Raw genomic sequence first — 27,950 nt, forward strand, 5'->3', positions numbered from 1 at the left:
TGCCAACACTTTCATATTTTTTTTACTCAAGTACATTTTGAATTCTGGACTTCTACTTGTAACAGAGTATTTCCATATTGCAGTATTGATACTTTTACTTAAGTAATAAATGTGAGTACTTTTTACACCACTGATGGTACAGTCCCATCATGTCAGTACTGTCTTCAGCCTCCGCTCTGGTGTCGCTGTGGGTGTGGCTTGATGATGATGTCATGTTCCTCCACAGCCAATAAGAAACCAGGGGAACCTCTCATCATCTCAGACATCAGGAAGGCTAGCGTGGCTCACAGGTACGTTCTGTTCTCCCCTCCCCTTTGATCTAATCATTCTTTTAGGTATTAATTAATATCCATTATTTATTCTGGAGACTCATAATACCCTCCTATCTTAATAAGTGAGCTGGCTGTGTTTTTTCGACAAAATTATTACGTATTAGGAGGGTATTATGAGTCACCAGAAAGAATAATGGGTGTTTTTAATGAATCTATCGTGGTTAAAATGGAGTTTGGAGTTACAATGGGTGTGTGTGGGGAGAGGCCCTGGGCCTGGAGGGCCTGATAACATTTACTTCAAATATCTAAATGTTGAATCAAGCAACTGAAAATCTGTCCAGGGTCTTACCAAAAGCCTGATTAGACGATAAAATCTCTCTCTCTCCCTCCCTCCCTCCCTCCCTCCCTCCCTCCCTCTCTCTCTCTCTCTCTCTCTCTCTCTCTCTCTCTCTCTCTCTCTCTCTCTCTCCAGGACGGGGACATTGGAACCAGGTGACAAGCTGTTGACCATAGACAACATCAGGTTGGACAACTGCTCTAAAGAAGATGCAGAACACATCCTGCAGCAGTGTGAGGAGCTGGTCAAACTGAAGATACGCAAAGATGAGGACAACTCAGGTGTGTGTCTGTCTGGGGGGGGGGGGGGGGGGGGGGGGGGGCATAGTAGAGTCATGCAGAAAAACATCTAAATACTAGACCAGGGTTCCCCAATTAGTTTTCCCCAAGGGCCGAATTATGTCTAGGGTACCAAGCCGAGGGCCACAACATTGAATTATGTCTAGGGTACCAAGCCGAGGGCCACAACATTGAATTATGTCTAGGGTACCAAGCCAAGGGCCACAACATTGAATTATGTCTAGGGTACCAAGCCAAGGGCCACAACATTGAATTATGTCTAGGGTACCAAGCCAAGGGCCACAACATTGAATTATGTCTAGGGTACCAAGCCGAGGGCCACAACATTGAATTATGTCTAGGGTACCAAGCCGAGGGCCACAACATTGAATTATGTCTAGGGTACCAAGCCAAGGGCCACAACATTGAATCATGTCTAGGGTACCAAGCCAAGGGCCACAACATTGAATTATGTCTAGGGTACCAAGCCGAGGGCCACAACATTGAATTATGTCTAGGGTACCAAGCCGAGGGCCACAGCATTGAATTATGTCTAGGGTACCAAGCCGAGGGCCACAACATTGAATTATGTCTAGGGTACCAAGCCGAGGGCCACAACATTGAATTATGTCTAGGGTACCAAGCCGAGGGCCACAACATTGAATTATGTCTAGGGTACCAAGCCGAGGGCCACAACGTTACAGGGGGCAACGGTGGCGTTCCCGCTACTCCAGCGACAGTTCAGATATCGTCGTTGTCGGTTGAAAATCTTGTTTGTCCAAAACCGTTCGTTTTGCATTTATCATTTAAAAAATGATTTAAACTAGTGAAAACAGCCGATCTACAAGCACACAACGCCTCGCACGTTGTGTGCTTGTAGATCTGCTGTTTTCACTACTTTTGTGCGACGGCCTTGTATGACTTGCGAAAGAATGTACACATTTGGAGATAGGAGATTTCCACCGACAACGATGATATACTAGTGTTGTTGCTGCTCTTATACCACCATTATTACTAGCCCCCCACGGGCCGCAAATGGCCCGCGGGCCGCCTATTGGGGAACCCTGTACTAGACACACAGAACTGCAAAGAACATGGCTAGCTCCAGTTGTGGGATTACGCGCTTTACAACAATAATCCCAACCTTTTGGCCCCCAAAGACCCCTTCCAATATTTTCAATAGCATATTCATTAGCAATTACCCACAATGTATGTAACATTGTTGAAGTAACAATGACATATTTATCCATTATTAACCAACAATGTATATAACATTTTACTTTACAGGAGATGGTGGAGATATTTGATGTTGGTAAGAGTAATGTGACTGAACCTCGTTGAGACTTTGATGAGACAGAGGTTTTGAGTTGGTGTCACATTAGCTCTGTGTGGAATTTTTAAGTCTACCTTAAAGGCATACTTGGTAGAATCACAGATCTGTGTTTGTACACGCACACGCATGAGCACATGGTTGCTGTTTTTGCATTTTCACATTCAAGTCAATGGGGTTGCTGCATGAAGGTGACATAACCGACTTTATGGAGTAACTTTTAGCCAATGAGGAAGCTGCAAAAACTTTATGGAGTAACTTTTAGCCAATGAGGAAGCTGCAAAAACGTTATGGAGTAACTTTTAGCCAATGAGGAAGCTGCATAAAGGTGACGTCACCGAGAATGCTGGTTCGTCACTAATATGTGTAATGTTTATATTACTAATTTCTTACTAATTATTAATACAATATTATTATTATTAAGTCATAATTGTGGGCTCGGCTGAAAGGCGAGAACACTATGTTATCTGCGTTATTTATAGAGTTCCGTCGCAGACAGTACAAAGGCAGGGCCCTTAGCCAATGAGGTGCAATTGAGGTGTGGAAAATCTGGGAGTGGTGTTAAGCTGGTGTATTGGTTGAGCTTCACATGACAGTTAGCGCACCGCAGAATATAGTCACGAGCGAGCCCACACTGTTTCGTAGGAACAGTATTTCTAGTTAATATAATTATTACCAATATTGCCCAACACTGTTAATGACATAATTAACTACTCACCAAACTGCTGCTCCTCTAAAACGTGGGATTTCAAATTAAGAGCAAAACTAATATGTTGACTGAAGTCAGCACTGTTTTTTTATTTTTTATTTTTTTATTTACTTACACGAAGTAGACTAAGTTAGAAGTAGATGACAGACTGTGACATGTCATCAAAGTTCTTTTGAGCAGTGCTGCTAACCGCTCCCACGTCTGGCTTTGTGTGTTTCGGTACCTACGTATGTCCGTATGAGTGTCCGTATGAGCACGGAACTCCATGTGTGGAGATATAACTAATGTCACAGACAAAACGACCCATACAAGGAGATATGCACGTGTCCAATCTAATTTGCTATGAAGTTTTGCCTTCCGAAATTTGCATGCCCTTCTAGACAACCTGGCCTGGCTGAAAGACCTGCGCTCCGAGGAGCACACTTTTCTAGACGTTTCTTTTCATCAGGTCGCTAGACCTGATCTGTTAATGGTCCAGCACCTAGTCACCTAGTCACCTAGTAACCTAGTCATCACCTGGTCATTTCACATTACTTTCTCCTCATTGGACGGGCCCTATAGACATGGTCATTTGGTCATTTGCATCACTTTCTGCTGTGGTAATATTATATACTGTACATATATGTCACGGTTTGATAGAGAAACGTACTGTAACATAATATATATTTGGTAATTCATGTCAATTTCCGAAGAAAACGACAAGTGTGACATGATGTACTTGTTATATATATTTGTTATATATATATATATATATATATATATATATATACGGTATATATACGGTAATATATATAAATATATATATATTTTTTTTTTTGAGTGGTGGTAAACCGCTCCATAGAGTGGCTGTGCGTGTGTCTGTAGCCACGTTTTCCTCAGCGTTTTGCCATAGCAATGTGTGTGCGTGTGTAGCCTGTATTACATCACCAATTACATCCTAGACCTATATCCTACTCTGAAGACGTTATACAAGCACAACCACCGCTCACTTCACATTGGGTGTGATTTTTTTTTTACTAGAAGCTATGTCTGATCTCTGTATCTCACTATATCCCCGCTGCACTGACCCATTAGTACATTTTAACATAAGGATCAAATTAAAACATTTCATAAAAATAAAAATCGAACCTCGGTTCGAAGTGAAGCGATGAATTCTTGTTCTGTGTTCTAGAGCTATGAAACCTGTGTTCTAGATCTATACATTCTATCTTCTAGATCTATACTTTCTATGTGCTTTAGTTCTATATTTTCATGAATTCTGAATGAATGAATGATTTTGTCTGGAGGGTCAAATTGTCATGTGAAGCTTGACCAATCCTCAATTCTGGGACATGTAGGGGACAGACATGGGACAGACAAAGCCACACCTTGGAAGCAGCTTTCACCGCTTCAAAAAACATAGCTTGTAGTCACGCTCCCGGTGTGTCAGGACCTCTACTCAACTCCGACACGGTCTCTCGCCGCCAGGAAGACGAGCGACCACTTTGTGGAAGCCGATCCAAGTAAAGAATACAGAATATTGAACCTGACCACCAGGCCATGGTCGTCCGCCTCCAGCTCGCCTTTAAAGCCCTCCGCCGCGCCATCGCTGGACTCCGCGCAACCGCTGTCCTCGCATTCCAAGAGCCTCTTCCCCTCTCTGCTCGGACCGTAGCGCTCCTCGTACCACACCATCCCCACCAGGCACAGGCACGTGATGAGGGCCACACACAGCAGCCACAGGACCACCGAGAGAACCTGGGTCTGAGAGAAGAGGTCCTGTGCAAACTTCACACACACCAGGGCCTCCAGGAAGGCAATGGCCCCGAACACCCAGCACTGCGTTCCCACCCTCTTGCACTGGGCGTCCGTGAGGTACACGTAGTACTGCCTCAACGTGGGCGCCGTGATGGCCAACAGCAGCAGAATGCGACACCAGGTGAGCGGGTGCGTGGCGGGGAACACGAAGACGTGCTTCAGGAAGAAGGTGTTCAGCTCCGTGAGCATCCAGACGATCATCAGCGCGTACATGCCCACGAAGCGGCGGGACGACGACTGGTCGAACCAGCGCACGCACGTCCAGCTGGCCGGGGTGAACTGCAGCGCCGCCCTCTTGATCTTCCCCGTGGTGCTGTGGATGTCCATGATGCCCGCCCAGTGGTAGGTCCTCATCTCCAGCCAGCGGCAGAGCGTCATGCCCAGCCAGATGCCCACGCCGTTGCACAGCAGCACGTCCAGGATCAGCTGGTCCCACCAGCACTCGGCGAAGTTGGGCAGCAGGTGCATGAAGAAGAGCTCCGTCACCTCCCAGGTGATGCTGATGGTCCAGCAGAGGCTGTAGTTGCGGATGAGCAGCGCCTTCAGCACCCAGCCCCAGAAGTGGCTGAAGGCAAAGACGTCGAAGTGGCTCCAGATCCTCGCCCAGGTGATCTCGTGGCAGTTGGTGGCGTACTCCATGACGTCCACCTCCCGCTTGGCGTTCCGCAGCCCAGGGTCCAGCCAGTACAGGAGGAGCTTGACCTGCGTCAGGTTGAGGAAGATGATGGACACCAAGAAGAGGAAGTAGAGCACGCTCAGGCCGAAGACCACACGCCATATCGCCGGGTGGGGCCTGGTGAACGGGCCGTTGGGGAACGCCAGGACGCTGATGACCAGGAAGAAGGAGACGAACACGACGAGACACACCCGCAGGTTGTTGTCCGCGCTGGCGTCGTCCCGCGTGAACGCAAAGTACATGAGGGCGAGCATGGTGCACGCCAGCAGCGAGATGGTGTGGGGCTTGTAGAAGAAGTCCAGCGTGATGTTCTCCACCTCCTGCTCGTTCACCATCCTGAAGTGCATCTTGTAGTTGACGTCGTCTTTGCTCAGGGTGCGGGAGCCGCTGTACACGGTGGACACCGCCATCCCCGCTGCGTCGGAATCTGAAGCTCTCTCAGAGTCACACACGCACCGTCACTGCTAGCTTATGTCCTTCTTTTGATCTTGTTTTGAGTTGAGCCGCTCGCCAAACACAGAACCTCATTGGTGAAAGTACACAAATCGACACTTGTTCTATAAAAGAACAAACTCCTGTTGCCGTAGCGCTGCTTACTTATATTGGTTCTGTTGCACAAATGTCTCACAAAGCATGGATGCCTCTTCATCTATTGCCTGTCTGTCTGTTCCTTTTATGCCCATAAAATGCACGGAGGTATCTGATGTCATCAAATTGACATCAGGGAACACGTGTGTTTGCAGATAGGCTAGTTTCACAATTGAAAATAAGTGTATGTTTACCAGGTCACAGACCGTCACCAAGTCATTTTGTCATTTCGTCATTTTGTCGTGTTACTTTCCTCCTCATTGGCTGTCCCCATAGCCAATGAGCCTGGATGCCTTCCCAACACACTCCATATTTGGGCGTAGCTGCATTGGGAACTATATGGTTATGGCTGAGTCATGTGTGTGACAACGGGGAGCGCCAGCCCGGTCCTCCCTTAATTCATTTTCAATATGAGATAAGATAAGATGACGTGTCACGATAGATAAGCTGCTAGAAGTTTGTATCAATTATATAAAAAGAAATTTAACTTTTTGATTTTCAAGTGCGACCTGATTGCGGCCGTAGGTCGCAGTTTAGTATCAAAACCTCCACCGTCCGTCCGTCCGTCGGTCACACGTCACACGTCACACCTTTGCCCTGCTCATATCTCCGCATCAGTATGACATCACACTGCTGACATCAGTATGACATCACACCGTACACAAATGACCCTTATATAAGACCGGCATTATCTACCGACAGATTAGTAACAAGATGTCAAAATCGTTGAAGGTTGAATCTCCAGATATGGAGATAACCAACACATCCCTGTTGACTCTGTGATGTCATCGTATCTTCATATATGGCCATCTCCGTATATGGAGAGCAGCCATAGTTACACCTGGAATGTTGAATCTCCATATATGGAGATAACCTACGCATCACACAAAGTCTGACCTCACCAGCCCATACTTGGGCATGGACGACTTATATCTCCATATACGGAGATGGCCATATATGGAGATACGATGACATCACAGAGTCCACAGCTGATGATGTGGCGTGACGTCATACAATACACAAACAAACCCTATATAAAGGGGCAATTCTCACCAGGGAAGAGAGCATTCCCCACTAGCTGAGTATCTTAAGATGGTTGGATGTGATGATAAGCTATAAGCTTAGTTGATCCTGGCGATAAGGTCTGAGTCGAGGAATGCTCTCTTCCCTGGTGAGAATTGCCCCTTTATATAGGGCTTGTTTGTGTATTGTATGACATCACGCCACATCATCAGCTGTGGACTCTGTGATGTCATCGTATCTCCATATATGGCCATCTCCGTATATGGAGATATAAGTCGTCCATGCCCAAGTATGGGCTGGTGAGGTCAGACTTTGTGTGATGCGTAGGTTATCTCCATATATGGAGATTCAACATTCCAGGTGTAACTGCCCGTATGACGTGAGAGGTGGAGGTTGTGATATTTGTGGAGATAAGCGACCAACGGTCGCTTATCTCCCGATTAGGGAGTCTTACTGGTATACTAGTAAGACACCTCAGGGCAACAAGCAACCTCGCCCTAAATGGCGAGGTCACGCCATGTCTTGGCCATCTGGCCAGTGATGTATATTGGACCAGTTACCTACATATGGAGACCCCTGGTACCCATATATGGAGATCCATGTACTCTATATGGAGATATGCTGTGAGAGCCCAAACATGCTTACTCAGTTATTTGTTATGTGAAAGTCCTATGATGTCTATGACATCTGACATCATACCCTTTCTATGCCCATACATGGAGATCCCTGTCTGTAGAACCAGCCACGCAGATATGGGCTGTCTTGGCCATGAATGGGCATTCCCATATGAAGTCCTGTTAGATATGGGCTTAATATTGATGACATCAGGGAACTCCATATATGGGCATAAACGGGATCCTGTTAGTGTGATATCACAGCGTGATGTCAGAGCGGCAAACCCATAGACAGTAAAGAAGTGTACACGTCCGTCCGTCCGTCCGTCCGTCCGTCAGTCCGTCCGTCCGTACACATTCCAGGTGTAACTATGGCTGCTCTCCATATACGGAGATGGCCATATATGGAGATACGATGATAGTGATTGACTTTTGTATTGTCTTGTTAGAATTTAATTTCATACTGGAAGACAATTGAGGTTTGATGATTGGACTGACATATTATCTCAGTAAATTACTTGAATCAGCTTGGCTTAGCTCCTTTCGGAACCACACTCACTCCACGGCTATGCCCGCTCCGAGATGTAGTTCCTAGTCACTCCATGCCCAAATGAGGCGTCGCCGGGGGTGGTTCATCAGGTTTTCAACCGCTCTTACCGTCACCAAGCGTTGTATCCAAAAAGAAATGGTCCTATACCCGTTTCTTACTTTTTTATAGCGGCGGGGGTAATCCAAGCGATTTGTTGAAGCACTACTTTAAAAACGCTCACTTTGTCAGCCCGGTCTGTGTTTTTTGTCAGCCTGTTGCCATTTCTCGCAGGAAAATCTCGCGACACGCTCCCATTTCTCGCTTGAGATTAATGGCGAGTCACGTGGTTGCTTCCGTAACATTTCACTGGGAAAATGTGTGTGTGTGTGTGTGTGCGTGTGTGGGCGCTGTCATTTACTGTTGACACATGTTACTGTTGGTATTCATGGTTGCCAGTTCCCACCTGATGTCATGTGGGATTTCAGACAGCTCCAGACCATGCTGGATGACCGCTAGCTTGCATAACGTCTTCAGGCTGGGATTTAAGTCCAGGATGTACAGGTCACCAGAAACAAGGTTGTTTTCGTTGTATCCTCCATGGATGATAATACGATCTCCCACCATGCAACAGCACATCCCAGACATCCTACAGGGGTCTTTCCCCTTGGTCTCAACCTGCTTCCAGGAAAAGGTCTCTGGACTGAATTTCCACAGATCATTTAAGCGCTGGTTTTCGTTAAGGCCACCAAATACGTACAGCTCTCCATTGTAGGCAAAGGCTGAATGACAAGAACGTTCTTCTGGGAGAAGGTGTCCAGAAGGCTTGTTCAGCCAGCACTTTGTCTCCGTGTCAAACACTGTGACCTGGTTGTATACGTAGCCCTGGCCCGCCCAGCCCCCAAATACAAACATCTTTGTCCCGATGATGGTGGCAGAGTGACCTGCTGAAGCAGGTGGTGGAATGCCTCTGGTGTTAATTAAAGACCAGACCATTATGGTGGTGTCCAACTTGTACATGTCATTAGTCAATCCAGTCAGCTGCGTGCGTCCTCCATACACATACATGACCTTCTCCAGGACACAGGCTGTGTGGACACTCCTTGCTCCTGGAATAGTCCCAGAAACATTGGGTTTGAACCAGCAGTGGGTGTCGACATCAAAGGCATAAAGCACACTGCAGAAAGGATAACCTCCCAAGATGTAGACAATTTCTTCTACCAGCACAGCTGTGTGGCCATCGCGCCCGGAGGGAACCTCAATGGGACTTTGTCCGCTTCCATTTGTCACCGGGGGCAACCTCCTCCAACGCAAAGACACTGTGTTGAAGATGTGCACTTCAATCTGATCACTGTCGTAGTTGTTGATTCCTCCAAATGAGTACAGCTTGTGTCCGACTACCACAGCAGCAGGGTAGAGTCCTTTAGGTCCTCCTTTCAGATCTATCGTCCAGCGCAACATTTCAACCAGAAGCACCACTGTGAACTAGTGCAATAGACGTACAGGATATGTTGTTATACACGAGCTTAATTATTGGAATAGTTGTCGAATGGCATTTGGTTTATTGGACGTTTACCTTTAAAGACCAGTACATTGGTTGTGATGACAATGTTGTGATGTCATTGCGTGATGCCATAGTATTTGGAAACGAGATTCATCCAGACTAGTACAGAGCCCTGGTGGATCCATGCAGTCAACCAAGGAAGAAGGTTTACCGGTAAGTGGCTAGACTGTCATGATTACACCCACACACAATGTTAATATTATGCAGCGTTGAAGTGACACCTGAGGCAGATTACGTCTTCTAAATCCAGTTTTCTGAAAAAATATTATGTATATGAGTGGTGCCCAAATCAAAATGATAATTATTTGACAGTTGACCTAACCTGACTTCGCCAGATGGTGGCAGCATTGCTATGCAAGCTGCACCATCTGGATTCGCGTCCATCTAACGGCTCTAGGAGGCGTGTCCATTTTTTCAAGCTATTTAGCGGGTGATGATTGGATGGGGCTGCCTGTCTATCACAGGCACAGGCCAGTCTCAGCGCTACAGTGCTGATAGAGCCCCACCCGTAGCTGCCACTGATTGGTCCGGACTGGGATTTTATGGGATATCAACTCTCTTTCAGCGATCCCAGATGTTTGCAGGATGTTACGCAATGCTGCCACCATCTGGCAGAGTCAGGTTACAGTTAGTCTCGCGTGGCCAGACTGTTGCCTCCGCGATTTGGGCAAATGCTCCCAGCATACAGTCTGGCAAACGGAAATAGAAACGATGAGTGCGAGATAAAGCGGATGTGACACAACCGCTCCCTTGGTGCAGTAGCAATAACATGTCCTACTGGAAGCGATATGTCTCCTTTCAATATCTCTGGGGGTGTTATTTCGTCATTCTCTGGTGTTATTGGTGTTACCTCCATGATGTTTTCAAAAGTTTTCTTAAACTATACACCCATAACAAGAATAGGCCGCTCGAATGACTTTGTCTGAGCTATTGTGTTACTTCCGATACTCGCCGTTCGGGAAGCTGCCGTTCCAGACTCTATATAGCAGTCGGAGATTGTGGAATAGTTGTCTGGCTACGCGAGACTAGGTTACCGTGGACCCCCATCTGAAAATGATATGGCATCTAAGTAGACCAATATATGACTTACAGATCTGACCATAAAGGTTACAAATTGCACTGTAGAAGTATCATTTGATATACACTTACAGAGTGTTTGGTAGGCTACTAATTGTCTGGAGTCTACTTACAACTCTTGTTCACGGATACAGATAATTATGAGACTGTTCTGACACACACACACACACACACACACACACACACACACACACACACACACACACACACACACACACACACACACACACACACGTTACCATGGGAACTGGCTCCGCTACTGTTTGTCTCTGGATGAGTTTAAACTGCTGGCCTACTTTTAACACTAAACAGAACAGTAAACACTGTAGTGCACTGTATGTACTGTTCTCTCTCTCTCTCTCTCTCTCTGTGTGTGTGTGTGTGTGTGTGTGTGTGTGTGTGTGTGTGTGTGTGTGTGTGTGTGTGTGTGTGTGTGTGTGTGTGTGTGTGTGTGTGTGTGTGGTATATTATCACAACACATCAGTGATGTATCAAATATGTTTATTCTTTCTTTCTTTCTTTCTTTCTTTCTTTGACTCATGTTAAACACACATTAACATGAGCCAAAGATAATGTTTAAACAAACACACAATCAATAAAACATTTACAATACATTACACATCTGAATAAAACTCAGTAGCATCAGGTATTTAAAGAGAACCCCACAATTAATCCTCCAGTTCTTCTTATTCTTACAACAACTCTAAGGTTAAGGTGTATTAATAACATCGTTCAATGTTGAAAATGAGTGGTATTCCCTTTTAACTCTCTCTCAGCCATTTACAATATGCTTGTGCGCCTATACTGCCAGGAATATTATTAATTTCCAAGTTATCAGTAGCCTAACCCAGCAGGGATAATATGATTGCAGAATGTAGTACACGTACTATACCACTAGAGTGTGCCCAACGATTAGGTCTTGCAGTCTGGACTAAGCCTGGACAGCATGTGGACCATAATGGCCGCCTATGGAGCCGCCATTATGGCTCCCGGTCCGCCGAACGGGAGCGATCCCGCACGCCCTGAACGTCGTGCGCATGCCGTGCACACTCGTTTTTGCTCCTGAGTGACCACTCTGTCAGCCTGCCATTTTTTTCCGAATGAAAATCCGTCTAAATATGGTAAAGTTTGAAAAGAAAAACGTCAGCTTTCAATGCTATGGAAAGGCCTATGCTATGTTATGGCCGAACGACTTCCGGGTTACGTCATCGATGATGTCATTTCCATCGTAATATGTTTCTTTAGACTGAAATGAAGCTAGAAAGGTCAGTTTTTGCTCTAAAAATGTCAAAAAAATACCAAAAAAATCAGAAAATCATCAGCAAGGCGACGTTTGGCGATCTGGCTGGCTGGGCCTCCTCAAAATGGCGACGTTTGGCGATTTGGCTGAGAAACTTTAAACTACCGGTATATGCTCACATTTTTATTTTAAAGCTTTTATAGCTGTTATAGGGAGTCAAAAACCGTAATGCATTTTGGTAGATTTCATTTCACATTTCAAGACAGGGTAGCAGAATAACATCTACTTTGTCCCAATTTAATTGTTAGGTAGTTGTGAAAATATTTGCCAATGCAACCATATAGTTGTCTTGCCTGTTTACAGAGTTGTATTCAGACGGAGATTCCAATGTCCTACTTTTTCAAAACTCCTCCTCCACGAACTCGGGAATAGCCGAGCAAAATCATGACGTATGGGCGCAGAGCAACATCACGTGATCCCATTGAAAAGAATGGGAAACATGCCTTGGGAATTACAGTATTTTACACTCTTTCTAATAAAGTGAACTCATAACTTTCTTAATTGACATGCACAACAACGTGAATGCTATACACTTGCAATTTCTTATAAGAATCAATAAGCCGTTTTTTCCGTATCCATTATATAGTGAAGCATGCACCTATTTTACTAGCCTGGGGGCGTGTCTCTTCGCTATCGGTTCTCTTGCGAGGCACTGAGAAACACCAAGCCGAGATGGGCGCTCGTTTCGGCCAAATGCTGGAGTTGCCTCGGTGCTTGACTGTGGATGTTTTTTTTGTTTGTTTTTTTCCTCCCGTTTTTCCCCCTGCCTCTCCATTCATGTGTTCTCTACATCTGGACCAAACAATGACACGACATTGGATTAACTCACCCAAAAGAAGGTAGACAAATGTATTCCACTGGAATTAGTTATAAGGTCCTTCACAAACGCGAGTGACGGGGCCGTGGGCCGTGCGAGCTCGCAATGGACTGGAAAAGATACTCATATTTTACTTAAAGGAGTGGCGACACCGGCCGAAAATTAACATTATGATACAGTAGGTCACGTGGTGTTTCTTCAAACAGTCTGAAAAGGAGGCGGGGCCGTATCAGTTAGTAGTGAATGTATACTTCGTCCGTCGTGCGGTGCCGCGCAATGTATACTTCGTCCGTTGTGCGGTGCCGCGCACAACCTTGTTGTTAGCGTGTAGCGTGGCTAGCGCTGCACCGCACGGCTATTTGCGAGAGCTATTGTGTGTGTACACACACACACACACACACACACACGCGCGCGAAAGCACACACACACACAGGCTACACACACACAGAGTGTATGAGCCGCGGACCTCCTCTGCGGAGGAGGAGGAGGAGGAGATCGCTGGTCCCTCGTTCTACTGTTGCTCCGGTGTCCCGGGTGCTCCAGTCAGGTTAGGGAAAGAGACAGCAGGGTATGGCCGACAAAACCGTCGCATAGACGGGGAGAAGCGTGTTGACCCTCGTACACCTTTTTTGACACCTTTTTTGAAGAAGACATGTACTTTTTTATCGGTCTAACCATAGCGAATATCTGATTTTATAGCGAATGTTATATCATTTTTACCCCTAGAACTGATAGTTTTAAAGTTGGTTTAGAAAGTCGGAAAGACACCTCGGACAGCTTTTTTTGGGGCAGTTTCAAAAGATAATGATATGGATAATCGACTCCGCCCCTCCCCCCATATTAGCCCAATCAAATTAATTTATTTCGGTTACTGTACAGAAAGTACTACTTTCAGTACAGTAACTACAATAAATTAATTTGATTGGGTCATTTAACATGGGGGTACATGACATCATTAAAAAAATTGGCTAATTTGATAGCCATAATTAGCTGTTTTGGCCGTGTCACGTCCCCTTTAAGTAAAAGTACTCTCATATCATTCTCGCACGCATGCAGTCGCCTAGGACGCGACGCGCAGTGGCCAATCTACAAGCTCACAATTGTGAGCTTGCAGATCGGCTAGTTTCAAACAGCCAAGGTATAAAATAGGGCTAAAGTATTTATTATAAGCTCCTTCACAAACGCGAGTGACGGGGCCGTGGGCAATGGTGGAAAAGATACTCATATTTTACTTAAGTAAAAGTACTCTCATATCATTCTCGCATGGACATGGACAGTCGCCTAGGACGCGACGCGCAGTGGGCAATCTCTCTGCTACTACTGAAGTAGGCTAAAGTACACACAATCAGAACATTAAACAATTATTTCACTAATCGTTCACTCTCTCAGTGCAGACTGGAGAGAGTCCTGCAGAAACAGGCAGAGGGGGGGAGGGGGGTGACTGTCTGTCTGTCTGTCTGTCTGTCTGTCTGTCTGCCTGTCTGTCTGCCTGTCTCACTGACTGAAACGAGCCGAGGCACTGTAGTAGCTGTGACGGAACGTCACGTCACGGAAGAGGCGTGGTCCCGAAGTCGAAGGAAGTACAGGGTGTAGAGGGAGACACTGATTAGAACTTCAAATGTGCCTATGTCTTTTGTGTATTTATTTATTTTAAATTTATTTGGACATCCTTAGGGGATCTTTGAGAGATATGCGTCATTATTTAGATAAAGAAAGATTCCTGCTCCCCCTCCTTTAAGAACTGGAACCACTTCAACCACTTTAACTGATTTCGTGCTTTAACTATTAAAAACTGAGTGCCACGCTGCGAGCTTGTAGATCTGCTTTTTGTTTTGTTTTGTTGCAAATCTTTGAATGTATCTTTTTAAATTTGTAACTCAAATATATTTGCTTCTGGGGGGTCCCTTGGAACAACATATTTTGAGATGGGGGTCTGCGGCCAAATACATGTAATACAATTGTAATTTTGGAAACAAGCCGTTGGGCTTTTTTGTGTAACACAATTGTATGCAGTACATGTAGTGGGTGTCCCTGCTTCATCTCTCTCTATCTCTCTATCTCTCTATCTCTCTCTCTCTCTCTCTCTCTCTCTCTCTCTCTCTCTCTCTCAGCTAAGGGGTCCTTGACCTGATAAACATGGAAGACCCCCGGCCTATACAGTAGAGTTGAATAAACTCTACTCTGTGTCTGTGTGTGTGTGTGTGTGTGTGTGTGTGTGTGTGTGTGTGTGTGTGTGTGTGTGTGTGCGTGCGTGTGTGCGTGCGTGCGTGCGTGCGTGCGTGCGTGTGTGCGTGCACGTTACAGATGACCAGGAGACATCAGGGTGCATCATATACACAGTAGAGCTGAAGAGGTACGGAGGTCCCCTGGGAATCACCATCTCTGGAACAGAGGAACCCTTCGACCCCATCATCATCTCTGGACTCACCAAGAAAGGCCTGGCAGAGAGGTACAGTACCTACTAGTACCTACTAGTACAGTACCTATACCTACTCGCACAGTACCTACTAGTACAGTACCTACTAGTACCTACTAGTACAGTTTACAGAGAGGTACAGTACCTATACCTACTAGTACAGTACCTACTAGTACAGTACCTACTAGTACCTACCTACTAGTCTAGGGGTTTTCAAAGTGGGTGACGGGGCACCCTGGGGTGTCGCGACGGCAGTCCAGGGGTGCCGACTGCCGCGAGATCATTTGATAATATTTGGAATTTATTTGTACACTTGAAAAAATATTTAGTATCATTTTAAACTTGAAGTACAAAGTTATTTTCAGTCAGTTCTAACCAAAATGGCTATTATCTCAACGTTTTCCTTGCAACATAATCACTAAAATATCGTCACTGTCGGGCAGAAACCTCGTATCTCCAAGTTTCAAATGTGTACGTCTTTTGGTAAAGCAAAGCCCTGCTTCATCATACAAGACTGTCGCACCTCGCGATGCGAGGTGTTGTGTGCTTGTAGATCGGCTGTTACACTGTTACACTGTCCAAAAATGTGTTTTGCAAGAATCGGCCTCATGGTGGCGCTAGAAGAGGGCCATGTGAGAATTGATGGTTTGGCAGGCAAGGAGTGTGTGTGCAAAATTTGGCATGGATCGGGTCAACTGTTGCGGAGATATGAGCAGGGCAAAAGTGTGACGTGTGACAGACTGACAGACAGCTGGTTGAGGTTTTGTTAATAACTGCGACCTGATGGTCGCAACTATTGTTGATGACAATAATCGTTTCTTTATTGTGTATTTCAGGATTTCACTTAAATGTCTCTGTCATCCACATCCTGTATACAGTGGTGTACAAATATAATACCAGTAGGCCTACTAGTGGTTCTCAAATGTTTTATTTGCAAGGACCTCCATAACGCTGAGTGTGTACAAATGGACCCGTAGTGTATACGCACTCAGTGTTACAGATCTGTTATGGTTTTCAGGGCTATCTCTTTATTTGTTTCTGGTAACATTATTGTCTTCTCATATTGTATGTCCGTGGGCGTGGCAAAACATTTATTTTGACGAAAATGTCCACCACATCTCCAGTATTGACTTGATTATGTTTACAGTACAGTTCAGTGTGGTATCATGCACCGAAAATAGCAGACCTCCAAGCACACAACGCGTCGCACTGAGCTTGGAGGTCCACCAAAAAGACACCAAAACTAGTAGTTCCAAAAAGCCTTTTTAGAAATGTCAGCCCCTGCCTCTCTAACATTCTCTGCATGCCCCTGTGTGTGTGTGTGTGTGTGTGTGTGTGTGTGTGTGTGTGTGTGTGTGTGTGTGTGTGTGTGTGTGTGTGTGTGTCTGTGTGTGTGTGTGTGTGTGTGTGTGTGTGTGTGTGTGTGTGTGTGTGTGTGTGCGTGCGTGCGTGCGTGCGTGCGTGCGTGCGTGCGTGCGTGCGTGCGTGCGTGGCTGCGTGGCCTGCGTGGCCTGCGTGCGTGCGTGCGTGCGTGCGTGGCCTGCGTGCGTGCGTGCGTGCGTGCGTGCGTGGCTGCGTGGCCTGCGTGGCCTGCGTGCGTGGCCTGCGTGCGTGCGTGCGTGCGTGCGTGCGTGCGTGGCCCGTGCGTGGCGTGCGTGCGTGCGTGGCCTGCGTGCGTGCGTGCGTGCGTGCGTGCGTGCGTGCGTGCGTGCGTGCGTGCGTGGCCTGCGTGCGTGCGTGCGTGCGTGCGTGCGTGCGTGCGTGGCTGCGTGGCCTGCGTGCGTGCGTGCGTGCGTGGCTGCGTGGCCTGCGTGCGTGCGTGCGTGCGTGCGTGGCCTGCGTGGCCTGCGTGCGTGCGTGCGTGCGTGCGTGCGTGGCTGCGTGGCCTGCGTGGCCTGCGTGCGTGGCCTGCGTGCGTGCGTGCGTGCGTGCGTGCGTGCGTGGCCCGTGCGTGGCGTGCGTGCGTGCGTGCGTGCGTGGCCTGCGTGCGTGCGTGCGTGCGTGCGTGCGTGCGTGCGTGCGTGCGTGCGTGCGTGCGTGCGTGCGTGGCCTGCGTGCGTGCGTGCGTGCGTGCGTGCGTGGCTGCGTGGCCTGCGTGCGTGCGTGCGTGCGTGGCTGCGTGGCCTGCGTGCGTGCGTGCGTGCGTGGCTGCGTGGCCTGCGTGCGTGCGTGCGTGCGTGCGTGGCCTGCGTGCGTGCGTGGCTGCGTGGCCTGCGTGCGTGCGTGCGTGCGTGCGTGGCCTGCGTGCGTGCGTGGCTGCGTGGCCTGCGTGCGTGCGTGGCCTGCGTGCGTGCGTGGCTGCGTGGCCTGCGTGCGTGCGTGGCTGCGTGGCCTGCGTGCGTGCGTGGCTGCGTGGCCTGCGTGCGTGCGTGCGTGCGTGCGTGGCCTGCGTGCGTGCGTGGCTGCGTGGCCTGCGTGCGTGCGTGGCTGCGTGGCCTGCGTGCGTGCGTGGCTGCGTGGCCTGCGTGCGTGCGTGGCTGCGTGGCCTGCGTGCGTGCGTGGCTGCGTGGCCTGCGTGCGTGGCCTGCGTGCGTGCGTGGCTGCGTGGCCTGCGTGCGTGCGTGGCTGCGTGGCCTGCGTGCGTGCGTGGCTGCGTGGCCTGCGTGCGTGGCCTGCGTGCGTGCGTGGCTGCGTGGCCTGCGTGCGTGCGTGGCTGCGTGGCCTGCGTGCGTGCGTGGCTGCGTGGCCTGCGTGCGTGCGTGCGTGCGTGCGTGGCCTGCGTGCGTGCGTGGCTGCGTGGCCTGCGTGCGTGGCCTGCGTGCGTGCGTGCGTGGCTGCGTGGCCTGCGTGAGAGCATGCGTGCGTGGCTGCGTGGCCTGCGTGCGTGCGTGTGTGCGTGCGTGCGTGCGTGCGGGCGTGTGCGTGCGTGCGCGTGCGCAGGACGGGGGCCATCCACGTTGGGGACAGGATCCTGGCCATCAACAGTGTGAGTCTGAAGGGGAAGCCGCTCAGTGAAGCCATCCTCCTGCTGCAGATGGCCGGAGAGACGGTCACCCTGAAGATCAAGAAGCACACTGAGAGTGAGTTACAACAATCCGTTCTTTCATGTCCAAAACCTTCCCCTTTTTTGTTATTTTAAATATGGTATGGCAAGGTATGGCAACATGACTGGTGTCTCACACACGTGCAAGACACCAGTCATGTTGCCATACCTTAGCTTTATCTGAACTGACGCCACTGCTAGTAACTCAGTCCAACTTCTCCCCCCCTCGTGACACCCCTGATGATGATGATGTCATGATGGGTTGCCCCCCCATCTTCTGTTATTACTGTACAAAAGCATTATACAACCTGTTCTGTTGTACTGCTCTGCATGTTTCTTCACCAAACAGAAACAAACTTTACAGTATTACCCGTATTGCTTCCAAGATCATTGGACTTCCCACACCCACACTGTCTGATATGAACGATAAGGCCATCACACGCTTAGCACTCTCAATAACAAGTGACACTGACCATCCTCTGCATCGCCACTTCGACCTAATGCCATCTGGGCGAAGATACAGAACCTTGGCATGGCACAAAGTTCGGTTTAAAAGGAGTTTTGTCCCCTCAGCCATTGCTGCACTTAACAATCTGCTAAACTATCGCCCCCGTCGCTAAGAGGGTTTTTTTTTTTCTGTGTACAGTGGGGTACTGATGATTTGTCTATGTGATATGGTTGTGTTGTTATTTGGCTATGTGTTGTTTCTTGTTTGAACAGACTGTGAATACAAATTTCCCTTCGGGGACAATAAAGCCCTTTGCACACAGGCGCATTTATCCGCACGGATAAAACGGACAATTTCATTTTTTAAAAAGAAAACAAAGATTCTCTACGACCTCATGCACACCGGATCTGAATTAGCCGTGCAACGAGTGGCTGCGGCCGTGCGTCTTTTTCTCGATCGAACCCAGTTCGATTTGTGCGTCTTGTCGCATGCGGTAAAAAACTCATCACTCCTTTTATGACTCCTTTTGGGATCCGCAGAGCCGATTCCGCACAGCATTGCACACCAAATCCAATGTGTTTTATTCATGCAGCAAACGGAAAAAACGCAACTGTCCTGTGTGCAAAGGGCTTAAAGATTATAATAATATTAATATTGTGTCAGACGGCGAGGAGAGGAGGCAGGGGGCGGAGTCAGAGGGGGACGACGCCACGGAGAACGACCTCAGTGACCCCGGAGAGGAGGAGGAGGAGGAGGAGGAGGAGCTGGACTTGACGGACAGCCAGCGGACCAATCACATGTCGGAACTGTATTGCATCACCGTGCCCAGCGTGGACTCTGCTATGGAATCCTGGGACGGATCGGGACTGGATGCGGGATACGGAAGCCAGGGTGTGTGTGTGTGTGTGTGTGTGTGTGTGTGTGTGTGTGTGTGTGTGTGTGTGTGTGTGTGTGTGTGTGTGTGTGTGTGTGTGTGTGTGTGTGTGTGTGTGTGTGCGCGCGTGGGTGCGTGCTAGGGCATTCACCAAATATTCGAATGTTCGAATATTTGAATATCAAAGTCACTATTCGACGTTGTTCACCGAAGTCGAATATTCGCTTTTTTTAACTTTTTTTTATCGTTTTCTCTACAAAAAAATATATAGTTTATTAAGCTTGGCTGGATAGTAAGTCATAAGAATGAGTTGTCAATGTCCCTGGTGGATGAATTTGTTAATGCTCTATACCAGGGCTTCTCAAACCTTTTTAGGCTGTGACCCCCAAAATAAACATATTTGAACTGGGGACCCCCACCCTGACAAGCACTTGGAATTGTAGGTATTACATTTAATGTGACTCGGTTCCGCAGATAGATATAGTGAAAATAGCAGATCTACATGCTCACAACGCCTCGCGCTGCGAGCCGTTGTGAGCTTGTAAATCGTCTATTTTCATAATGTCCGCCTCTTATTTGACAGTTTGGCCAGTCCTGTCGATTATTCGACTATTCGAATACTTTGAGGTTGAATAATTCGAATACTAAAAATCACTATTCGTGAATGCCCTAGTAGTGCATGCGTGCGTATACTGTACTTGTAAGGGTAATTATAGCATAAGTTGATATATAGACAATGTTTATGGTCAAGTAATATTTTGTCTTTAAATCCTTACACACTGGGAGCATTTATTTGATACGATTGATTTACATTCATTTAAACTTTACGTTTTGTAAAGGCATATTTATTGCTAATACAAGCATTAATCTGTCTGAATAAGACATCACCCAATTAATAGTTTTATCCTGTCTATCTGATCCACACCCTTTGGTTTTCATGTTTTCTTATGACTAAGGCTTTTTTAGTTTAAAATGGGAATTCATAAAATTGCCATCGTTTCTGTCCTCACGAGTACAGTAATACAAACATGCGTGTGTGTGTTGTACACGTCACAGACCTTACAGTGAGATTGTTGTGCAGGTACGTACAGTCACCACCAGGGTGCGGCAGCGGGCATCGCCTTGCACCCGCATGAGTGGCGCAGTGCAAAGCAGCAGCAGCAGCAGCAGCGTGGTCCCACGCCCCCTCCTGGCCGCAGAAAGAACTACCCCTTCAGCGACGGAGGATTCAGCGAAGACGAGTGGGACAGCAAAACTCCTGGGTGAGGGAACACTCGGATGTTTTACTTAAATCCATACTGTGTAACATTAATTCCCGTAGTTTTGTTTTGGTGGCCCCTACTGGTAGCTCTGTGTCATTGCAGAAGGAATGGTGAAAAATGAATGCTGCAGAGTCCTAAGCAGGAGGATATTAAGATAAGATATAAGACTTTTATTGAACACCACAAGGTAGTCGGAGGCCTTAGGGATTTTTCGTGCTAATCAGTCTAAAAGCGCCACATTTTGCACAGATGTAGCCCAGGGCATGCTCCAATGATTTAGCTAGGGCGCCCAAGTCCGTGACGGGTGATGTCCGTGATGGGAGCCCATATCAAGTTGGGCTCCCATCGACTTTCTATACAGGAGGAAAATACCCAGAAAAACTGTTTTTTTTTCTGGTTATTTAAATAGGATGTGAGGGGTCTAACTAGGGGTTTGTCATGATGCTGAATCCATTGCAAGCATTTGTTTTGCACAAAAAACCTTCCTTGGCCTACAAGTGGCCCCAGAAAATGAAACTGATGAAAAGTGATGACTCATCACTTTTCATCACTAAACCATCGTTTTCTGGGGCCATTTGTAGCCCAAGGAATGTTAAACAAATGCTTTCAATGGATTCAGCATCATGACAAACCCCTAGTTAGACCCCTCACATCCTACTTCAATACCCAGAAAAAAAAAAGTTTTTTCTGGGTATTTTCCTCCTGCATAGAAAGTCGATGGGAGCCCAACTTGATTTGGCCGCTGTGGCGACCCCGAAGGTCGCCGACTCGGGTGCCCTAGCTAAATCATTAGAGTATGCCCTGGGATATATCTGTGCAAAATTTGGCGCTTTTAGACTAATATAGCGCGAAATGGCCATGTTATCTCCTTAATGCCCCCGACTAAGGCAGAATACCATTAAAAACAGCATTTAACGCAGTATTTCCGCAGGTATGGTAGCCACCATCCAGATGGAGTTCTTTTGGACCCAGAGGACAGTTTCTGGTGTCAGGCCCTGGAAGACCTGGAGACGTGTGGCCAATCAGAGCTGCTCCGTGAGATTGAGGTCTGTTAGCATGCTAGCACGTTAGCAATGAGTTGAACAGTGTGATTATGATAATCTATTATTATTTTTATTATTATAATTACCCATATAAATGTTACATTCTCCTGGTACTCTGTGTGTTAGAGCAGTGGTTCTCAACCTGTGGGTCGGGACCCCCAGGGGGGTCGCCAAATTATTTTGGGGGTGTTAGAGAATGAAATGGTGACTCATATGTTATCAAAGAGTGCCATCTAATGTAAATACTAAACAAGAAAAAAGAAAAGCATGTGAAAAGCCGTTTGGGACCCTTGGAGAAAAAAAGGTGTCTCACAGCATTTAGTTTACATACCATGGCATAGATAACATGTTATGTAAACTTAAATGTTTTGTGATACATATAGGTACTACTTATTTTATTTTTTATTTTTTTCAAAAGTGAACATATGTGGTAAAATGTGTGTGCATGTGTGCAGGCGTCCATCATGACAGGAACAGCCATCACGCTGGGTGTTGACGGGGTCTCTAAACCTCCTCCAGAGCTGAGCCACAGCAACATGAGCCCCCAGCGGAGGAACTCCATGCTCCTCCAGGGTACCCACCTGCACCAGGGGACCCACCTGCACCAGGGGACCCACCTGCACGAGGAGGACAACATCCACCGTGGTACGGATCCCACTCTCCCGCCCTTTGCGTTTCACCACAAAAATGTTTACATAATAATAATTTCCTCCACTATGGAAATCCGTTTTCATAGATTTTCTATGTATCTTTGTATGCATTGAGCAGAGCAGTTGTGGGGATGAAACATGTGGCCTTGGTACAGAACATTCTTTCTAACCACTAGAGGCCACTGCACAAACCCAGTGCCTGCATATCACAAAAAGGAACATTGAGCTGTGCTTTTTATCCCGAAAGGATACCACCCAGAGGCCCACATGTTTCAGGAAGCCCACCTGCGTCAGGAGGCCCTCCTGCGTCAGGAGGCCCACCTGCGTCAGGAGGCCCACCTGCGTCAGGAGGCCCACCTGCACCAGGAGGCTCACCTGCACCAGGAGGCCCACCTGCGTCAGGAGGCCTACCTGAACCAGGAGGCTCACCTGCACCAGGAGGCCCACCTGCGTCAGGAAGCCTACCTGCACCAGGAGGCTCACCTGACACAGGAGGCCCACCTGCCCCAGGAGGCCCACTTGCGTCAGGAGGCGCGGTCCCCTCAGCCCAAGGCGTCTCTGCGAGTATCAGAGAAGACGTGGGAATCTCGACGCATCAAAGAGGAGATGCAGGAGATTCTGTCTCCAACACCACTGGAGCTGCACAAGGTCTGTCTGCCGTTTTTTCTTTCTTCCAATTCAGTCGTTATTACAGACATCCCAACTTTGAGATCAGCATTTCCGGGAGGTCCCCTGTGCACGTGCGCGCAGCGCGTGTGCACCCGTTCTCGCGCACGTGCGCGGATTTTACAAATTTTTCTACGGTTAAAAATTGTTAAAAACTGTTAAAAACGGTTCTGCGCGGCGGCGGAACCATTTTAGGCTTAATATAATCGGGTTAATTTATAACATGATGTATTTCTTACCTATTTGGGAGAAAGTTCTGTCACTCACACTGAGACACACAGCGTCGCACAGGCTGACACACTGCAGCTATATGTCCAGTTGTATGTCCAGCTAAAAAGAACCGACAGTTGTAAAGTACTGTTATTTCATTTAAGCAGCTGTCAAAACCTGTCTGTTTACTGTAATGAGCTGATTATTTCCTTCGCGCTTAATGCAAACCCAGTCTCTGCATCTGAGACCAGTGGTTGGTCACTTTTAGACGCCCACATCTCCCACAGCGAATGACAAATCATTAATTTGCCAGATTGACAGTTCGACGACGAATCAGAACGCATCACGGGTTGCTGATCCGGTCCATAGACATGCAGGCATTTGCGTGAGCGGCCGGGATTTCCTGGGGATTCGGTGCCTGTCGCGGGTGTCTGGGAGGAGACGTTGATTTCCGGAAGACTCCTGCAACATCCGGGAGACTTGAGATGTCTGTATAGAGGGGTTTCTGGTCCACGTTACACTGATAAGAGATAGATGTTTCATACTCTATGTGCAGTACACACACGTCCCTGTTGTCACTGCTGTTATATCCTACTGGCACTTTACCACTGCGTCAGCCGAGCGTCTGTCACCTTAAACCCCTGACTAAATGACAAAATCTCTCTCTCTCTCTCTCTCTCTGTCTCTCTCTCTCTCTCTCTCTCTCTCTCTCTCTGTCTCTCTATCTCTCTATCTCTCTCTCTCTCTCTCTCTCTCTCTCTCTCTCTCTCTGTCTCTCTCTCTCTCTCTCTCTCTCTCTCTCTCTCTCTCTCTCTAGGTAACAGTAATAAAGGACACAGAGAGTGAGGAGTTTGGGTTCAGTGTGTCCGACGGCTTCTTGGAGAAAGGAGTTTATGTGAACATGCTCAGAACAGACGGACCCGCCCACCGCGCGGGGCTCAAACCCTACGACCGCATCTTACAGGTGCACACACACACACACACACACACACACACACACACACACACACACACACACACACACACACACACACACACACACACACACACACACACACACACACACATAATACACACATAATACTGCCTTGGTGCCAACCCCGAGTTTCCCGGGTTTCTATAGGTACCTTACCTATGCCAACCCTGAGTTTCCAGAGTTTGGGCCGAATCAACATTTGTTTTTTCAAAAATGTTTTTTGGACCTCAAAGAATTTACTAGGCGAAATTGCATGTTTAACCCCCATGACAAACCCCATCTTTCAAAAATGGCAGCCATGTTTGTTTACATAATGTAAAAACATAATGGCTGATATCTCATGAATGCCTGAACGGTTTTCCAAGCGGATTCTTTTGTTTGAAAGCTGTGAACAGCGTGCACACACGTGGTGCATGATCTAGGCATGGGAGTGCATGATCCGTGCACTATGAATTACATGGAAGTCTATGGAGACTATGGCATCTTGGACCTTCAAAGAGATTTAATTGATTGCAACAAATGTGTTAAGATGTAGATTTTATGGGGGTAATTTTGTTTTTTCTTGAGGACTTCTAGGGCCATATTGAGATGGTCGAAGGGCCTGGTCCGGCCCCCGGGCCGTATGTTGCCCATGTGTGTCATAAGAGCTCTGACATAGAGGGTAGCACGGGTCCAATTTTACCTACCCGAACCCAAATGGACCCGTGAGAAATGTACCCAGACCCGAATGGACCCGCCTATTATTGGGAATATGAGATCCGATACCCGAACGGACCCGTGGCAATTAGACCCTACCCTACCCCGAGGGACAAGTCAATATTTTAGACCCGAACTGGCTCGGTTCTCGGTTCGGATCTCGGGTAATTGATTCAATATGCGAGAACAGACGATAAAATGGATTTGGGAGCATACTTAAGTTGGTTGCACACTGCTGCGTTTTTCCTTGCGAAATGCGTTTTTCAGGGCAAGGAGAGAGAGAGAGATAGAGAGAGCAAGGGACAGAGTGGTGCGCGAAACGGGCGGCAGTGTGCAAACGTGACTGACATAACGTGAGGTTGATTTTTTTATTCACGCGCTCCGAAATTCACCCCGATATTCGGCCCGAAAAACGCAGCAGTGTGCAACCACCTTTACAATGCATGTCTCATTAAAAACAATATATATTTTAAATTTGAAGGGTAAACACACAATATTTTAAAACTCGCGTCCTCTTGGATCCTTACGGGTAAATGCATTATTTCGGTATGCCCGGAATGGACCCCCGAAGCAATTAGACCCTACCCTACCCTGGACCTGTGGCAATTAGACCCTACCCTACCCTGCCCTGAGGGACAAGTCAATATTTTAGACCCGAAACGGCTTGGTTCTCGGTTCGGGTCTCGGTAATCGGGTCCTGGAAGACCCGTGCTACCCTCTACTCTGACAGTGTGATCCTCTCTCTCCCTCTCCCCCCCCTCCCCCCAGGTGAATCATGTTCGTACCAGGGACTTTGACTGTTGTCTGGCCGTTCCTCTCATAACGGAGGCAGGAGACAGACTGGAGCTGGTCATCAGCCGAAGCCCCCTGGTGGCGGAGGACAATAACAACATTCTACAGCACACACTAGACCTGTAACACAGGCACGCACACACACACACACACACACTTGCACGCACGCACGCACACACACACGCACACACACACACACACACACACACACACACACACACACTCTCTACAAGGTCAGGGTGGTTCAGGATTCTAGTTTCACCGTGCAGAAGGCTTTCATTTGCATCCGTACACTGTAAATACTGTATAAAAAATACTGTATATCGGCATCTCCAGACCATAAGTACACTGTAAAAAATATGCCGTTGCTGTCAGGTGGAAACCTTGCCTGTCCAAAAACTGTTACTTTTCAGGAAATGGAATATTATTTAGTCACATTAGCTCTTGTTAATACCATTGGTTGAATATTCATAACCCCCCCCCCCACACACACACACACATACACATGAAAAGGTTTGAGCACCACTGACACAGAAACATAGGTTTTTCAAAAAACCTAGAAGGATTTGAAATATTCAAAGACTTGCACACATTTTCACGAAGCATTTATGTATGGAAAGGTTGAACATTATGGAGATGCAAGGTTTCTGTCTGACAGCAACAGCATCTCCAGACCATATCTGCTGTGTAAAAAAAAAAAAAGAAGAGAGAGAGAGAAAGAAGAAAAAAAAGAGAAAAGAAAATCTGTCTTCTGGCTCTATTTTGATTGTCTTAAGTACCAGCTCTTATGTCTTAACTTAAAGGACAACTCCTCCCTAAATCACTTCTAGGCTCATTTTCCCACTTAGCCTATATTGATCCAAAAAGACTGTCCATGGGGTCTATTAGGCAGAAATGCCCCTGTTGTCCAGTTTCCCCAGCAGAACCCAGCAGCTCTCATAGCATAGAGTGGAGCCTATAAGCCTATCGCTTGTACACTATTTGTTGTGGTCAAATTATTTTTCAGGAATGTGATACTAGTTATCATTACAAACACATCCATGTCATTGTTGTCCCACACAAGCCATCACACTCTGCTAAACAGATGTTATTCTCTTATGTGTTTTGCCAAGTCCCGGAAAAGATGCCCTGTGATTGGCCAGTACAGTCACTTTGATTGGCATTTGTGCCGAATGCTCACCCCAAAACATTATTTATGAGATTGTGGTGGCTTGTGTTGGACAACCAAGGCATGGATGTGTTTGTAATGACAACTAGTAACGCACTCATGAAAAAGAAAATCACTTTTGAACACAACAAATAGTGTAAAAGAGATAGGCTCCACTCTATGCTATGACTTCTGCTGGGGAAACTGGACAACAGGGGCAATTGTGTCTAATAGACCCCATGGGACAGTCTTTTGGGATCAATATAAGTAGGAACATTAGCCTAGAAGTGTTTTAGGGAGGAGTTGTCCTTTAAGGCATAAGCGCTGGTACTTGAGACGATCAAAATCCAGCCCTAGTCTTAACTACTTAAATCCTTCATTCTTAGTAAAACATGGACCCGAGTTACAAATGTACTTGGATCACCAACTACACCAAATCTCTTTGCAAAAGATTGCCGATATACAAGCATTTATTAACTGTAAACTAAATAAATGTCTGGTGCCTTTGTCATTTTGGCACAAGTGTCTGGGGCAGACACTCAAAAACATGTTCATGTTGAATGGTTATTGTGAAACAATATAGCAGCGAAAAATGAAAAGGTTACACGGTATGATTTATAACGGAATCCTAGTTTGTGTGCATTTGTCTAAATGTTTTTTTTAAAACAGCATCTGAATAAACAGGTCGTATAAGGCAGTGGTTCTTAACCTTTTCAGGCCGCGACCCCCAAAATAATTGCGTTGCGAGGCATTGTGTAAGCAAGCATGTAGATCAGCTATTTTCACAATTTCTGCCTCTAATATTAGACAATTTGACCAATATTTTTATATATAGAATATTTTTCATTTTAGAAGTATTAAAAGGCCCTCAAATTGTCA

At 47.1% G+C, this 27,950-nt stretch overlaps 2 protein-coding genes across 2 annotated transcripts in view; one reads left to right on the forward strand and one right to left on the reverse strand.

The window, feature by feature from the left end:
* LOC308286641 (glutamate receptor-interacting protein 2-like) overlaps nt 1–26,050 on the forward strand; it is a gene marked incomplete at both ends in the record, with an annotated part of 291,368 nt that extends 265,318 nt beyond the window's left edge. Inside the window, 11 exons of the mRNA XM_080727732.1 lie at nt 227–290; nt 745–890; nt 15,213–15,357; nt 18,205–18,344; nt 19,419–19,646; nt 20,711–20,891; nt 21,823–21,937; nt 22,390–22,560; nt 22,951–23,232; nt 24,278–24,424; nt 25,901–26,050. Coding sequence (XP_080583858.1) covers nt 227–290; nt 745–890; nt 15,213–15,357; nt 18,205–18,344; nt 19,419–19,646; nt 20,711–20,891; nt 21,823–21,937; nt 22,390–22,560; nt 22,951–23,232; nt 24,278–24,424; nt 25,901–26,050 — 1,769 coding nt within the window. The remainder of the gene's footprint in view (nt 1–226; nt 291–744; nt 891–15,212; nt 15,358–18,204; nt 18,345–19,418; nt 19,647–20,710; nt 20,892–21,822; nt 21,938–22,389; nt 22,561–22,950; nt 23,233–24,277; nt 24,425–25,900) is intronic.
* LOC308286360 (phosphatidylserine synthase 1-like) lies at nt 4,361–5,788 on the reverse strand (the record flags this gene model as incomplete). The annotated part of the gene is made up of 1 exon (XM_080727356.1): nt 4,361–5,788. Exon 1 carries the CDS (start codon nt 5,744–5,746, stop codon nt 4,361–4,363), a length of 1,386 nt encoding a protein of 461 aa, XP_080583482.1. The 5' UTR covers nt 5,747–5,788.
* Nucleotides 26,051–27,950: the final 1,900 nt, after the last annotated feature.

This window comes from Nannobrachium achirus (genome assembly GCF_963921795.1).
Source record: "Nannobrachium achirus genome assembly, chromosome: 6".
NCBI classification, from domain to species: domain Eukaryota; kingdom Metazoa; phylum Chordata; class Actinopteri; order Myctophiformes; family Myctophidae; genus Nannobrachium; species Nannobrachium achirus.